This window comes from Erythrolamprus reginae, chromosome 1 (assembly GCF_031021105.1).
Source record: "Erythrolamprus reginae isolate rEryReg1 chromosome 1, rEryReg1.hap1, whole genome shotgun sequence".
NCBI classification, from domain to species: domain Eukaryota; kingdom Metazoa; phylum Chordata; class Lepidosauria; order Squamata; family Dipsadidae; genus Erythrolamprus; species Erythrolamprus reginae.
In genome coordinates this window covers 116871886-116888212 of record NC_091950.1, presented here as the reverse complement: position 1 = coordinate 116888212, position 16327 = coordinate 116871886, and the positions used below count along the sequence as shown (strand labels likewise).

The following is a 16327-nucleotide window of genomic DNA, read 5'->3' as shown; positions in this document are numbered from 1 at the left end:
GGATTATTGGAACCTCTGGGCTTGAAAAATATGATAAATTAATATTTTATAATTAATATTCACTGCAACAAGTATTGTTTTGTAGGTCATCCTATCCTCAATTTATGACCAGTCAGTTAATAACTGTTTGAAATTATGATAGGTTCAGAATAAGTGCTTTATAGCACATGAAACATTTCTGGTCATTTCTGGTCATCATAAAATGTCATGCCACAACACCCTAGATGCCATGTAACATTTTGGGTACTTGCCAATGGGCTTAATTTTACAACTGGTTGCAGCATCCTATGATCATATAACCACAACTGGCAACTCCCCCCCCCCCCCCCCATTCAAAATGAGTCCATATTTATGACCAGTTTGGTCACAGTGATCAAAAATTGGACCACTGTGGCAATTCATTTAATGATTGCTGCAAAAAATGTCATAAAATCAGGTCCAATCAGGTGGATGCCTCATCACCATAACAACATATGACCAGAAATATTTCCCAACTGTCTATTGATAAGGTCTCCTAATGGAAGGTCCAGTAGTTATAAGATTTTTGAACACTGCATTCTATCTTTCAGTTCAGTGTTAACTCCATAATGTGCTAAATCCTAATATTCTTTCATGAGTAAATCAAAACAATCTCAGTCTCACTTAAGGTCACTTAAGATTACATAATAAATAAATAAAAGTTCATAATAAATGGATACATGTTATATATATATATATATAACATATATCCATTTTATATATATACCTTATCAAAAGGGCTATTGATGACTCTACCTAAGCATCCCAAAGTTTATAAAATCTATAAAAGCAATCAACCACTTAAATAAATAAAATGCACAGAATTCATAATATAAAATTGTTATAACATAAAGATACAAACAGTACAAAATAAATAATCTACCTGGCATTCCCATTAAACAGATACTCCAAAAAGCTCTTAACTACTCTTCTAAGTCCATTCAGTGGATGCCAACTGAACTTCCAGAGGAAAAGACATTTAATAGAGATGGAGAACACTGAGAAAAACCTTTAACATTCTGAATTTTGGAAGATGCAAATTAGACAGGTCACTTCTAGCTGAAGTAGGCAATACTGATAGCAACTGGGCTTCATAGGTTAACATTAGCACTTTGGTTTATATTTAGAAGCTTACCAGAAACCACCTGCAGCAAACACAATTTTGGGAGGTGTATTTTACTAGTCAATAAATAAGCCAATACATTTTATACCAATGTAGCTTCAGATAGTCTTCAAAGGCAGCAACATGTAGAGTGCATTGTAGTAGTCAATTCTGGAGGTTAGTTACTAAAGCACAGTCCTGCTGCTTCAGAATTTAAAGGAATCGCTCTTTATACCCCCATATAAGGCTTACATTTTCTTGATAATCTGTTGCTTTTATAAGCTTCAAAGCCTTTATGTTTGAAAAATATTTTTCTTTCGAAGTACAAGTTATATTGTTATGCAGTGTCCAAGATGTTTTGAACCAAATAATGCCACTAAAGCTGAATCCAATTGCTATTGTAAATAAATTCAACTGAACATTATTTCTGCTTGAATCCCAATGTTCATTGTTAGGAAACAAATCAAACAATCCACAGCAAAATTGTGTTTTCAAAATAATTATCCAGAAAGGGCAGATATTTCAGAAAGAATAGTGACAAAGCATCTCTTGTATGGCTCAGTAAATTATTTCCAAAATATATAGCCAAAAGCATAGAACACAAGAACTTGTCCTCATGAGGACTATCACTACCTTTAATCTCCAACCAGAATATGGTGCATCTTTTTCTCTACAGAAAAATCGTGTGGTCTTCGTTCCAAGGTTCAACAACTGCTCCGCAGGCAATCCTTGTGTTTGTGAAATATAGCGAATCTGTAGAGATAAAAGTATCAGAGCACTTTTTTCACCAATACATACACATCTATCAGTTTTACAACCTAAACAAACACTTCACTGTACTTAATATAATGATGAAATATCACAATGGCTCAAGAACATTAACAACAAAGAAGGCTATACTGTAACAGAATAGTTCAATGTTGTATTTCATTTAAGCAGACCTTAATCTTTAATTTAAATAGAGGCAGTATCCAAGATTGTTTTAACTAAACACATTCTTAACAAGCATATTTTCAAATATTTCAAATCTGACAATTTTTCATATGTGACAGCCTGAGCCTTGTTATCTGGGAAGAGTAGGAGCCATTTGCTGTGGAGGAAAGCAATAGGGTTCTTGCGATTGTGAGCTCAGTCACTGTGTTCTAGATCCATGCCCCACCTGAGAAGTGGTGTGTGGTTGAGTCTAGGCAGTGATTAATGTCTCCTTACAGGAAGGGAATTGTACCACCTGCCATAAAGGAAATGGAGGTGCACTCTCTTCTTAAGAGGTCATCTATGAACATCACAACTTTGGACAACTTTCACCCAGTCTCCAATCTACCCCTTTTAGGGAAGGTTGTTGACAGGCTGGCATGCACAAACCACAAAGGGCCCTGAATATCTGGACTCTTTTCAATCTGGGTTCAGGCGAGGCCACAGCACTGAAAGGATTTTGGTCACACTTGATATTTGGAGAACTCAAGATGGAGGTGGTGTGACCATTCTGTTCCTTCTAGAGCTCTCAGATGCTTTTGATACCATTAACCATAGTATCCTTCTGGACTGGCTTCGGAGGTTGGGAATGGAAGGCAGAGTGGTTCTCTTCCTTTCTCCATAGGCAGAAGGTCATAGCCCCTTGCAATATGGGGTGTTCCATGGCTCAAGCATTTCACCCATTCTTTTTAACATCTACATATAACTGCTAGGGGAGCTCATCCATTGGTATGAGATTTGGTATCATCAGTATGTTCATATCTCCATCCCTACTTAGACTAATGATGCTCTGGTGGTGCTAGCCAAATGCCTGCAGGCTGTAAAGGTCTGGATTATGGAGAACCCGGCTTTGGCTCAACCCTGGCAAGATGGAGTAGCTATGGGTCTGTTTCCCACCCCAGATGATACTTCATCTGTGACTCTGGATGGGGTGGCACTTCCTTTGGTTGAGCTGGTGTATAAGAGTCCTTTTTGAGTCACAGTTCCTGCTCAAAGAGCAGGTGGAAATCCTGATTAGCGGGGTGTTGCACATATTCATTTAGTGCACCAATAGTGACCTTTCCCAGACCAGGAGGCCTTGCTCAGGGTCAGTCATGCTATGATCACCTCCTGTTTGGATTACTGCAATGCGCTCTATGCAGAGCTGCCATGAACTGCCACTTCCACTGACCCAGAATGAAGCAATGCGCACAATAATGCCCCATAGATTTTCCAATGTTATACCTATGTTGCATGAGCTGTACCACCTTCTGGTTTCTTTCCAGGTCCAAATCAAAATGCCCATCCCTATGGAATATTCTGCCTCTATTCTCCTAAGTAAAAGCTTTGAAGACCTGATTTTTGCAACCCAGGCACTGGGATAACATTTGACACTTGCACATCAGAAGTTTGAGTTGGTGCCAGGTTTGGGGGTTTTAATTTTTTTTTATGTGTTTACTTTTAATATGGTTTGTTTGTTGTTTTCAATTGTGATTGGGAACCGCCCGGAGATGGTTACAAGATGGGCAGCTTTATAAATGGCTTAAAGTTTTAAAAGTTTGATGTATTTTTATACTGCGATATGGTTTTAATTACTGTTCTTGTTAAGTTGCCCAGGGTCACTTTTTGTGAGATGGATGGCTATATAAATTGGGTAAATAATAATAACACTACAGACATACTTAAAAAACACATAGCTACAGATCGTTCTATCCTTGCAAGCCTGGATTTATATGGAGATGTAGAGTGAGTGGCATTGATATAACTAAAGGTATATTTTTTCCTCATGATTTTATATGCATACAATATAATTATCATACAACTACTACTTGTTATAATCTTGCTTTTCAAATTACATTATTCACCTGTATATTTTTAGTTTCATCCAGAAAACTATATAAATGAAAACTCTTTATTCTAACTCTATACCAGTTATGGTTGCCTCTGTTAAATGAGGGCCACACTGGTCATTAAGCAAGGATTTTCATTCCTGCCAATTTCCCCACTGACTTTGCTTGAGAGAAGCTGGTAGGGAACATTAGAAATCATGATTATGTGACTATAGGGAGACTGAAACTTCAAGGAAATATCATGTCTCCTCATTCGACATTGTCGTAATTTTGAATGGTCACTAAATGAATGATCATAGCCCGTGAACTACCTGTACTTGAAATCCACAGGAACAGCCTTACCATTGACTTGATGTGCATTTAACTCAGTTACCATGATATGTTAACGAAATTTAAATTCCCCACTGACCAATTTACATTTTTAAGCAATTAAAATAAATATTCTGATAGCAGCAGTGCAGTCTCTTTTACCTGATCATATTCAAGAGCTCCTGGATATAGTGGCCATCCAAGGAATAGTTCAGCAATCACACAGCCCAATGACCACATGTCTATGGCTTCACAGAATGGCAAACCCAATATGATTTCTGGTGCTCTGAAAACACAAGTGGCACAATGGCTCGATGCCTTAGTTTTATACATAAATAATAACAAAAGAATATGTATAATATTGAAATATCAAGCCACATAGCTTTCTGTTCCTGCTACATAAAGAACTTTACTTTCTGCCTTCCTCTTCCTTTTTCAAACGTGAATCCTTTAATTTAATTCAGTTACATGTCACTGAAGTTGTCTACTGGATGTTTTCTTGCGTCTGGATTAAACTATTTGAGGAATTCAATGTTTGGCCTATGCTTTTCTCAGTTGATAGCACATAAACTCATTAGTGATCTTCTCTTTTCTGTAATAAAAGGCTATAAAGAATTCAGTTTATATCTGACAGATATAATCTGGATTTTTATTTATTATTCTACTCCATTCGTTATTTTATCTGGACATTTATTATAATGTAGTAACAATAATTGATTTTCAAAATTGTTTGGGTGACATTCCAGTGGGGTGCCATGCAAATAAAAATGACTCTTCAAAAGGTTTGCTAAAGGAATACCAAAGGTACTGTATTCTCAGAAACTTTAATTCATACCATCTTGAAAAATAGTACTAAATATTTAAAACTTATGCTTCACATCCAAATGCGATGTGACACTCATGGTGAAGAAATTTCCCATGAAAAGCCAAAAATGGTAGCAGTGAAGGTCTTTGTTGTGGTTGATTCCTTTGCTTTGAATTTATAGTTTAACTTTGTCTGAAATGATGGAACTGTTCTTTTTAGTATAATCTTTATGGAGAAAGAAAAAAATATATTTATCAGGATGATAAATATCTTTATGACACTATGGAATGTTTTCAATACTCTGGGTAGCTTCATCAATTAATATAAATTGGGAGAGGAGCGTGGTCAAGCGCCATGGTGAAACGGAGTTCCCCATGCTCTGCTGGGGAACTTCAATACCCACGTCGCCCGGGGACCCCTGCAACGATGAGGGAGAGACACCATCGGGAAACTGGGAGGGGACAGCAAACCCCCCAGGGATCTGACAAAGAGCTCTTGACTGGTGGCACTGGGAAAGGCTTGTAAAAGCCGCCCAAACCACAGCGGCCATGAACAGACGGACTGATTTGTTTTTTTGAAGGTTGGAAGTCACCTGGAAAGAGGAAACTAAAGAAAAGTGCTGGAGAGAAGAGAAAGAACAAAAGTTGAGCTGGTGAGTCATTTTGCCAAAGTGAAGCTTGGTATTCTTTTTTATTTTATTTTAAAATCAGGAACAAAAGTACTGAAAGAACAAAGACGAACAGCTATTTAGCACTGAAGACTATAGTGGAAAAATTTTAAAGAACGTTGTAACTAAAGCCCAATGTCTGAGAACATTCAAAATTGAGCATGGAATTAACTTGGATCTAAATATTTATATCTAAACAGAATTGATTTAAATATATATCAGCGTATTAATTAAGAGGAAAAAGAGACTTGTGGAATCAGTGAGGACTGCTGGTTGGAGGAATTATTACTGTGGAAGATTTTTCTGGATGTTAAGCATCTGTTGGCCTTGAATCGGTATTTACACTGGACAGTTTCATCTGTTGAGACTGCGAACTCTGAATGAACTCCTATGTACTTGGTGTTCAAAGACTAAATTTTAAAGCTTAAATATACACTTTGTTTAACATTGAAAGAAGAGGATTGCATCAGGCTGTGGGACAGATATTTCTTGACAGCTGGTCTAATAATACAGATTTGTGAATGGTAAATTTGGTAAAATAGATGCTTCAGAAGATGAGGATCTTATAGCCTTTTTAAAGGACTATTTTGGAGATTTACAGATATGCTTCTTGGAGTATGAAGAAAGAACTGGAAAAAATATGAAGCTCTTGAGCACAGCAAGTTGAAAATATAATCACAAGGAATAAAAAACAAGATGATAAAGAGGAGATGAAACAAGAGGAAGAACAGGTGGAAGAAGATACAGAGAATGATAAAGATAAAAGGGAAGGGAATTTTGAGAATGGTTAGACCAATGATTATACTGAATTAAATGATTATTATACTGGGACTAATAGTTTAAAAAAGAATAGGGCGAGGATACAGGTTTTGGACATGGCAAACAAGCAGGGGGAAGGGATTAAGGAGAGCTTAAGGAAAACTAATACAATCATTAAATACAAAAAAGAAAAAAGAGGGGAAGAAGTTGGGAGTATATTGTTAGAAGAAAGAAAAAGAAGGGGAAGTTGAGACCTAAAGCATGGAAATTCAAAGAAAATGGTTGATTGTTATTTGATTATCTGATTATTATTCGATTACCTTACAATGATTTCTTTCTCTATATATAATGAATCTTTGGAAATTTAAGATTTTAAATGATTAATATATATTTGAAAATATAGTTGATGATAATTAATATTGATTTTGCTAATGAATAAGTTTTCATTTAAGAATTTAAATCTAATACAATTATTTAAAAGCAACTAATTATACAATTAAATGGTAATTCTGGGAAAATACAATTATGGATTGGTATAAATTTGATTTGTTGAAACAGATTTAAAATGATATACTTGTTACATTACAGCAGAAGACACAGTATGAATAATGAATGAAAAAAATTAACGCTTTAGGGTTTTGGAATTTGAATGATATCTGCTTTCAATACTCTGGGTTGATTCATCAATTAGGTATCAGTTAGATATCAGATATCAGATATAAGATATAAAATATTTAATATGAATTGATACTTCATTTTTTAAAATAAATAAATGGAATTTTTACGGGCATTTAATTATGAGAAAATTGGGGTTAAGGAAAATGAATGATGAGTAAGGAAGAAAGGAAATGAATGAACCTTAGATTTATTAAGCAAGAGAGAACAACCAAGAGAGGAAGTAAGCAATAGTGTTAAAATTTAATTGGAAAATGAAATAATTAGTGTAATCTGGGTGACAAAATTAGATAAAGGAAGTAGCAGGAGATTAATATACCAAAAATTAAGTATTAATTATTATATTTAGTAGATGATACATGTTTATTAAAAAATTTATTGAAGTATGACAGGCTATGCATGTTTTCAATGGGGAGAAAAATAAAAAATATTTTTGTAATTAGAATTATCCACTCAGGGAAGGATTTAGAGGGTGTAAGAGGAAGTAGGAAAGAAGGAGAGAAAGGAGAGAAAGTAGAAGGGGAGGTAGAGAAGTAGGAAGGAGGAGGAGATGTTAGTAGTAAAGGGGAGAGAAGATGTAAGAGATAGGAAGGAAAGGAGAGAGTAGAAAGAGGGGAGAGAAGTAGGAAGGAAAGGAGATGGTAGTAGGAGAGAGGAGAGAAGGTGCAAGAAAGTAGGTATTAGAGATGGAATAGCCACCTGAGATAGAAAGAGGGGAGTGGAGAGAGGGAAGATTCAGATAAATTGAATAATAAAAATAAAAATTGGAATGTAACTTAGGTTATTGTATAATTGTTTTTAAGCGAAAATATATGTATATTGAAGATATAGGTGATTTTATGTATGCTTTTGATGTGAGAAAAAAATAACATAATAATAATAATAGTATAAAACTACCCTATTCATTTCTTTTACATGATGATTCAATCAGGGTGTCCAGTGAGAAAGCAATTTAAAATTCCCTGATATTTCCCTGACATTTCCCTGTAACTTGCGAACTAGTTAAGGCATGGTCATAGATGACATCATACCAAATGGCTAAGCCATGGAGAAATATGGGTAGCTGAGGAAGCAAGTTGTTTCTACAGTTATGCTCATTTTTACTTGACTCTGCCAGGCAGTGCAATCCGTTTTGTTTTTTTACATGACTTTTCCCTAACTTTTAAACATTTTAATTCAGTTTGGGTTTTTCCCCTGATTTATTCCATTTTTTTCACAAATTCCCTAACAATTCCCTGATATTTCCCAAAACGCCAATTTCCCTGATAATTCCCTGATTTCCCTGTTTTCCAGGTTTGCTGGACATCCTGTTTAATATACTTCGTATAATTTCCTACTTTATTTATCTTTAAAACAAATAAACATACTTCAAATTTTGTATGGTTCATGCTTCACACCAGTGAATAGACCGATCTATTAAAAACTGAAATCTTTCTATAGGAGTTCATCATTTGACTTGCTGTACCTTTCTAGCTGTGCAATGTCCTTTCTGGAGTATGGTGCCCAAGATTGTGCACAATATCCCAAATATAACCATAACCAAATCACATATTCCTACTTATTTTTCAACAATCTCTATGAAATATGGTTTTTTTCACACAATCATATATACGATGATTAACGGAAATATAGTTCTTAGCAATTACAAATGAGATGTTTATAGGTCCTGATTAGGCTAATCTGTCACTCCAAAATGCTTATCATCAAAAATTAACAACATATGTATCTGCAAACTTCCAAGTGTAAATTACTTGGAAAGTGATCTCTCTAGGGAGGGAGGAAAAAAGAAAGGGTATAAAGACTGAATTGAATCAGTTAGTCTCATTCATTCATTCATTCCATCTGCCCACCTATCCCCCACCTTGTAATGCTGCCAAGCATATGCCTTTACCTCATAGTTATGATGGCACTGAATGACAGGGCTAATATCAGAAATTAAATATCATAAGGCAGAAAGTAGGCCTCAGGTAAGAATGCTGAGTCATTCAGAGGCAGTTGAATGCTGAGTCATTCAGAGTGCAGCAACCTAGCAATTATATGAAAAGTATTTAACTAGGCAAGAGCTCCCTGCTCTTTGTCTGTTCACTGTTAGTTGTGTGCTGTTGCTATTCATGGCAGTATGCTTTGAAGGAGCTGTAACGCTGTAAAAGTTGGTTCCTGTGAGTTATTGAAATAAGATAGTTGTAGCAAGGTACTTGTAAGATATTAGTTTATTGTATGTATAGTATAGACAGTAGTAGTAGTATAAAGAAGTAAATATATTTTTCCACAACTTCCTACTGCTGCTGTGTTTCACTGAAGACTTCAACTCCATTTCTACTGGTCTGTGACTAGCTGGCTGCTTAGGTTGCTGAGCTGGCTGGACTGGCTTTCTGCTTGGGCACAAACAGGCTAGTTTCTGCAAATGCAAGCTCTGATAGCTAATAACTACCATATTTTTCAGAGTATAAGACGCACCGGAGTATAGGACACACCTTAATTTGGGGGGGGGGGCAAAACAAAGAATGTGGCAGTTTTTAAAATATTGTAATTTTTGCTTGGGGATTTCTGGTAGACAAAAAGAGAATGTCAAAAAAGATTTCGTGTGAGGGATTTGGCTTCATTTCATATTTGTCAACAAACCAAGGCTATCCATGGGTTTGGGTTTGTTTGGGGGGGGGGGTTGGTGTGGCATAGCAAATTGCAGCATAGTGCATAAAATTCACAGAAACAAGATATAAAACATGTATCGAAATGTAAAATACCAAACCAGTGAATTATTTTACAAACACACAATATGAGGGTTGAATACAATTAAAAAGTTTGGTTCTAGTTAAGCATTGTCCAGATTTTCCTTGGAAGATCAAAGCCAAAAGGGCATTGTATATAATTCAATGTGCTAAATAGTATATACATTCTGACTGCTGGACCTTACAAGGATTTCCCAACAAGAAAAAGCAGCATGAAAACTTATTTCCATATTAACTATGACAATTCTGTTTCCCTTGAGACACAGTTCCTTTTATCACTGAGCTCTCAGAACTGCCTGCCACCTGAAATACAATGCGTTGTTTTGGTCTCCGCACGTTCCGTTTTTGAAATTGGGAAGGGGATCATGGCACTTCTGCCTGAAAACTCTATTCTCCCCATTCCAAAAACAGAGTGTACGGAGATCAAACCAGAGGATTGTATTTTGGGCAGAAGGCATTGCCGACTGCACGTCCCATTTTGGGAATTGGGGAGAAAAGTGGTTTGGGGATGCAGCGCCAGCTAGAATCACCCACCACCTAAAAAGCAATGCTCTTCTTTTGCCTCGCCAAACCCCATTTTTGGAATGAGTTTTTGGGCTGCAGCTGCAGCCACTCACCGCCCACCCATCCCTATCCCAAAAACTCCAAAATGCAATGTGTGGAGGCTGAAAACCTCCAAATGGTGGGGGCGGGTGGGTGGGGCTACATTCAGAAGGACCGTTAAACTTACCTGAACGGTCTTCTCGATGCACTGCAAGGAGAGTCCAACATGGGTAATTCTTCAGTCTGATTGGTAGGGACTGAGTTAAATTTAAATATTAGTCAGGCACCGCCCCCTTAGCCCTCCAGTCTAACATAAACGAAGGAGCAGTAATGTAAAACAAACAATTTATTGAACAATAAAATTCAACAACTACTCCCAACAAGAAATTCAACCAACAGAGACCCTGGTCCCGAATTCGGGTGGGTTTGGACTCTCCTTGCAGTGCATCGAGAAGACCGTTCAAGTAAGTTCAACGGTCCTTCTTCAATGCACTTGCAAGGAGAGTCCAACATGGGATATACCCAAGTTACTATTAAAGGGAGGGAGAAGGCTGGACCAGGGGCGTAGAGAAGGAACAAACCCCTTGTAAAACCCTCCTCCCAAACGCAGCCTCCGAAGAAGCAAAGGAGTCAATCCTGTAGTGCTTAATGAACGTGGACGGGGTAGCCCACGTTGCCGCCCTGCAGATGTCTTCTAATGGAGCCTGAGTCCTCCAGGCCGATGATGTGGCCGCACTACGTGTAGAATGCGCTGTTATCCCCTGTGGGATAGGAGTGTTCTTGGCTGTGTATGCCTCCGATATGCAGACTCTTAGCCACCTACTGATAGTCTGAGATGATACCTTACGTCCCTTGGTCCTATCTGAAAAAGACACAAACAGGGCTTCCGAAACCCTAAATGCCTGAGTTCTGCGCACATAGATCTTTAAAGCGCGTCTTACATCCAGCTTGTGCCACTTCAGTTCCAAGGGATGAGTTCCACGAGTGCAAAAGTCAGGAACCACAATGGCCTGAGACCTATGGAAGTTGGAATTAACCTTAGGCATGAAGGTCGGGTCCAATGTCAGTACCACTTTATTGGGATAAAATTGACAAAGATCGTGCCTAGTTGATAATGCCGAGATATCAGACACCCTCCTGGCCGACGTAATGGCTACCAAGAAGGCAGTCTTGATGGTCAAGAACCTTAAAGAGATCTGGCGAATAGGTTCAAAGGGAGGGCCTGTAAGGGCGTCCAGAACCAGGGGCAGATCCCACGATGGAAAACGATGAACGACGGGAGGTCTAACGTTGGCTGCCCCCCTCAGGAAATCCCTGACCCAAGGATGTCTCGCAAGGGGCCTGTAGTGATCTTTACCCAGAATTGTCGATAACGCCGCCACATGGCGCCTAAGTGTATTGGGTGCAAGGCCCTTGTCTAGACCTGACTGCAGGAAGGACAAGACCACTAAAACCGACGCTCCCTGTGGGTCTAACTGTTGATGCTCGCAAAAGGTACAGAAGGCCCCCAGGTGGCTTGATAGATCCTCCTAGTAGAAGGCCTACGGGCAGCTAGCATTGTGTCTATAACATTGTCAGGCACAAGCTGATTTTTTAGATGGAACCGCTCAAGTGCCAAACGGTTAGTTGCCACCACTGGGGCTCCGGGTGAACCATTGTCCCTTGGTGGAGTGAAATCCGATGGTTGGGAATCCTCCAGTGGGGCGACACTGAGAGCTCTGCTAGATCGGCAAACCAACTGCGTCGAGGCCAGAAGGGAGCCACCAGCAGCACCTCCGCCCTCTCCTGTAGAATCTTCCGGATCACCTTTGGTATTATGATGACCGGTGGAAAGGCATAGAGCAGACCGGGTGGCCACCTCTGGCGTAACGCATTCACCCCCTCTGCTCCCGGTGAGGGGAAACGTGAGAGGAAGCGGGGGAGCTGAGTATTGGAACAAGTGGCGAAAAGATCCATAACTGGACTCCCAAACCTCCCAACAATATCCTGGAACAGTGAGGGGTCCAGACTCCATTCCCCTGGGTCCAGAGTCTCCCGACTTAACCAGTCCGCACACACATTTTCCACCCCTGAAATGTGCTCCGCAGACAGAGAGGCTAGATTGGCCTCTGCCCATGACATCAGGGACTCGGCCTCTTCCATCAATCTCCGCAACCGTGTTCCCCCCTGCCTGTTTATGTGTGACCGTGTGGACACATTGTCTGTCATGATCAAAACGTCCTGACCCCTTACCAAGTGGGAGAATCTCCGGAGGGCTAGCGAGACCGCCCGCAGCTCCAACAGATTGATGTTGCAGTCCCGTAAATCCTCTGACTCCCAAAGGCCCTGGGCCATCTGAGAGGAAGTGTGAGCCCCCCACCCAGTTAGGCTGGCGTCCGTCATCACCGTGAGAAGATCCTTCTGTAGGAAGGAGGATCCCCTCCCCAACGCCGGGGAAACCCACCATTGAAGGGACCTGCACACTCTGGCGGTAAGGAGTACTTTCCTGTGAAGATGACTGCACTTCTCCCTCTGAAAGGGGAGCAGGAACCACTGGAGTGGGCGCAAGTGGTGTCGAGCCCATGATAAGATGTCTATGCATGACACCAGCGTCCCTAAGACCTTGGACAAGAAGGAAAGGCGAGGACACCGTTGCTTGTCCAGGTCCCGCAGCAGCTTCCGAATGGAGGATTGTCTCTCCTGGGACAGGAAAACCATCCCCAGGGTTGAGTCTATAGTCGTCCCCAGATGGGCCAGACGCGTTGTAGCTGTTAGATGGCTCTTTTCCCAATTCACTGAAAAACCGTGAGCCTGGAGAGTTCTGATGGTCAGGCGGAGATGTCTGTCCGCTTGCTCCCGTGTCCTTGCCAGAATGACGATATTGTCGAGGTACGCCATCAGGCGTACCGATCTTTGTCTCAGCCAGGCCGTGAGGACGTCCAGCAACTTCGTGAATGTTCTCGGTGCTGAAAACAGTCCAAAGGGCATAGCCCGGTACAGTGGTACCTCGAGATACGAGTTTAATTCGTTCCGGACCTGCGCTCTTAAGTCGAGCAGCTCTTATCTCGAACGACTTTTCCCCATAGGAATTAATGTAAATAATTTTAATTGGTTCCAGCCCTCAAAAAACTCACAAAGTTAGTCTAAATTATGCAAAAAGACATTGCAAGAATAAATGTAACTTTACTTATTAATAAGATGATAAGCTGAGAGCTTTCCTTCCCTTCCTCTTTTTACCCAAAACAATCAACATGGCAAACTTTTATTTTTATTCATTAAACTGTAGTTATTTATTCAACTTCACTGCCACCCAATCCTGTAGAGGGAGGAAAGAAGGGAGGAAGGAAAAGGAAAGCAAGAAATGGAGGGAGGAAAGGAAGGAAGGAAAGAAAGGAAGGAATAAAGAAAGGAAGAAAGAAAGGGTGAAGGGACAGGAACAGAGGAAGGAAACAAGGAAACTTATGAAAGGGGAGAGTAACTTCACTGCCACCCAATCCTGTAGAGGGAGGAAAGAAGGGAGGAAGGAAAAGGAAAGCAAGAAATAGAGGAAGGGAAGGTAAAAGAGAGAAAGAAAAAGAGCAAGAAAGAAAGCAAGCAAGAGAGAAAGAAAGAAAATGAAAGAGAAATAAAAATAGAGAGGGAGAATGAAAGAAATGGAAAGAGGGAAGGAAGGAGAGAAAGAAAGAGAAAGAAAGAAAGCAAGAGAAAGGAAGAAAGAAAGCAAGAGAAAGAAAGAAAGAAAGAGAAAGAAAAAAGAATGAAAGAGCAAGAGAGCAAGAGAGAAAAAGAAAGAGAGAGAGAAAGAAAGAAAGGCAACTTCAAAGAAAGGCTCACTGAGCATCTCTCACTCTCTCTCTCTTTCTCTCCCCCCTCTCCCCCCCTTTCCCTCTCTCTTTCTCTCTCTCCCTCTCTCTTTCTCTCCCCCCTCTCCCCCCTTTCCCTCTCCCCCCCAGTCCGGCAGCGATGTTTTAAAACAGCCGCGCCGTTTGCGAGCTAACTCCTGAGGTGCGGAAGTTCGCCTTTGGCGTTTGGGCCACTCGGAATGTGAAATTCAAAACAGCGTTCAGATCCCCCCACCCCCAGCAGAAGCCAAGGACCCCCAGAGTGGGGCGGCAGGGGAGGCGACCGCCTCTCCACTCACCAAGTGCCGGGATACGAGCTGAGAAGAGCCGGGCTGGCTTACTTTCCTTCCTTCCCGCGCTGATGCAGAGCCACTCGAACAAAGCGTCACACCCCCCTGACGCTTTTGGCGGCAAAAGAGCCCAGCGTCGCTTCGGAAGCCGCCGAAAGCATCAGAGGGGCGCGACGCTTTGTTCGAGTGGCTCTGCATCAGCGCGGGAAGGAAGGAAAGTAAGCCAGCCCGGCTCTTCTCGGCTCGTATCACGGAGAGGGGCGGCATACAAATCCAAGTAATAAATAAAATAAAATAAAAAAATGTCTCTCCTCTCCCAGCTCTTATCTCGAGTAGCTCTTAAGTCGAGCAGCTCTTATGTCGGGGTTCCACTGTATTGGAAATGATTGTCCTCCAGACTGAATCGCAGAAACTGTCGGTGCGAAGGACAAATAGGAACATGGAGGTAAGCCTCCTTGAGGTCGATTGAAGTCATCACATCGTTGTGCTGAACCGAAGCAAGGATCGACCGGAGCGAATGCATCTTGAACCTTCGGTACTTGATGTAAAGGTTCAGTTGCCGAAGGTTCAAGATCAGTCTGACTCCTCCAGACGACTTTGGGACAAGGAACACCACAGAATAAAATCCCTTGCCCCGTTGCTCTGGGGGAACCTCTTCTATGGCCCCTATCTCCAAAAGATGCAATACCTCTTGGTGCAAGAGGGACCTTTTCTGGGGCTCCGAAGGAACAGGACATGGGAGAAATCGCTGAGGTGGGGGGCGAACAAATTCGAGCTTTAAACCTTGAGCTACAGTTGATGTCGCCCACGCGTCTGCTGACGTGGACTCCCAATGGCTTGCGAACTGCGCCAACCTGCCGCCCAACTGAAAGGAATCCCGAAAGTCACTTATTTCTTTTGAAGCCACGATTGGCTCCCCTGAACGGGCGGAGGCCCTGTGAGGATCTGTTGCGGTCCTGCGTGTAGGTCCTGTCCGATCTAAAAAAAAACTGGTTGGAGGAGCCCTGGAAATAAGGCCTCAACGCCTGGGTAGAGGTGGAGGTGGGCTCTGGCCGAAAGGGCTGGCGCCTTTGATAGGGTGTGAAACGCCTATCCTGCCTCCTTATTTGACTTGGGCATCACTTTCTTTTTGTCCTTGTCTTCTATTAACACCTCATCAAGGACTTCACCAAAAAGCTTTTTGCCCGTAAAGGGGGAAGAAGCCAGGGACCACTTCGACTTCACGTCCGCCTGCCAGTGGCGGAGCCATATCAGACGGCGAGAGGCCACCGACGAGGCCATGGCCCTAGACGCGAACTTGGCCGCGTTCACCGTGGCGTCAGCCGAAAACTCAGTGGCCGCCAGAAGCTTGTTTAAATCTTGCCTGAGGTGCCCATCCTCTGGATTCACCCTCGATTGAATCTCCCTAATCCATAGGAGGGTGGCCCTGTTAAAAAACGAGGCTGCAGAGGCGGCCCGAATAGCCCAAGCCGCCATCTGGTGAGTCTTCCTGACAACGTTCTCCGCCCGTTTATCTTCGGCCTTCAGTCCCTCCTGGGACTCCGAAGGCACCAGGGCATTAGAAACCAGGCTTGTGATGGGCTTGTCCACAGTTGGAAAGATTAACAGGTCCTCCATTGCCTGATCAAAAGAATAAAATTTACGGTCGAGGACCGATGGACCCTGAGCCGCTGCCGGGTTCTCCCAAGGGCGTTGTATAGTCTCGAGGAACATCTGCGAAGACGGAATGCTCACGGCCTCTTGCTTCGGCAAAACGAAGAGGACACCTGTGGTAGGGGTGTCAGCTGTCAGTTCCGTCTGTCTCCCCT

At 41.5% G+C, this 16327-nt stretch overlaps 1 protein-coding gene across 4 annotated transcripts in view; it reads right to left on the bottom strand.

The window, feature by feature from the left end:
* The window catches only part of HIPK3 (homeodomain interacting protein kinase 3), a 95112-nt gene that overhangs the window by 31630 nt on the left and 47155 nt on the right, over nt 1-16327 (bottom strand). For all 4 annotated transcript variants that reach the window (XM_070762424.1, XM_070762440.1, XM_070762431.1 and 1 more), the window contains 2 exons: nt 4393-4516; nt 1754-1873 (listed from right to left, as the gene is read on the bottom strand). In XM_070762424.1, the coding sequence (XP_070618525.1) occupies nt 1754-1873; nt 4393-4516 (244 nt within the window). The remainder of the gene's footprint in view (nt 1-1753; nt 1874-4392; nt 4517-16327) is intronic.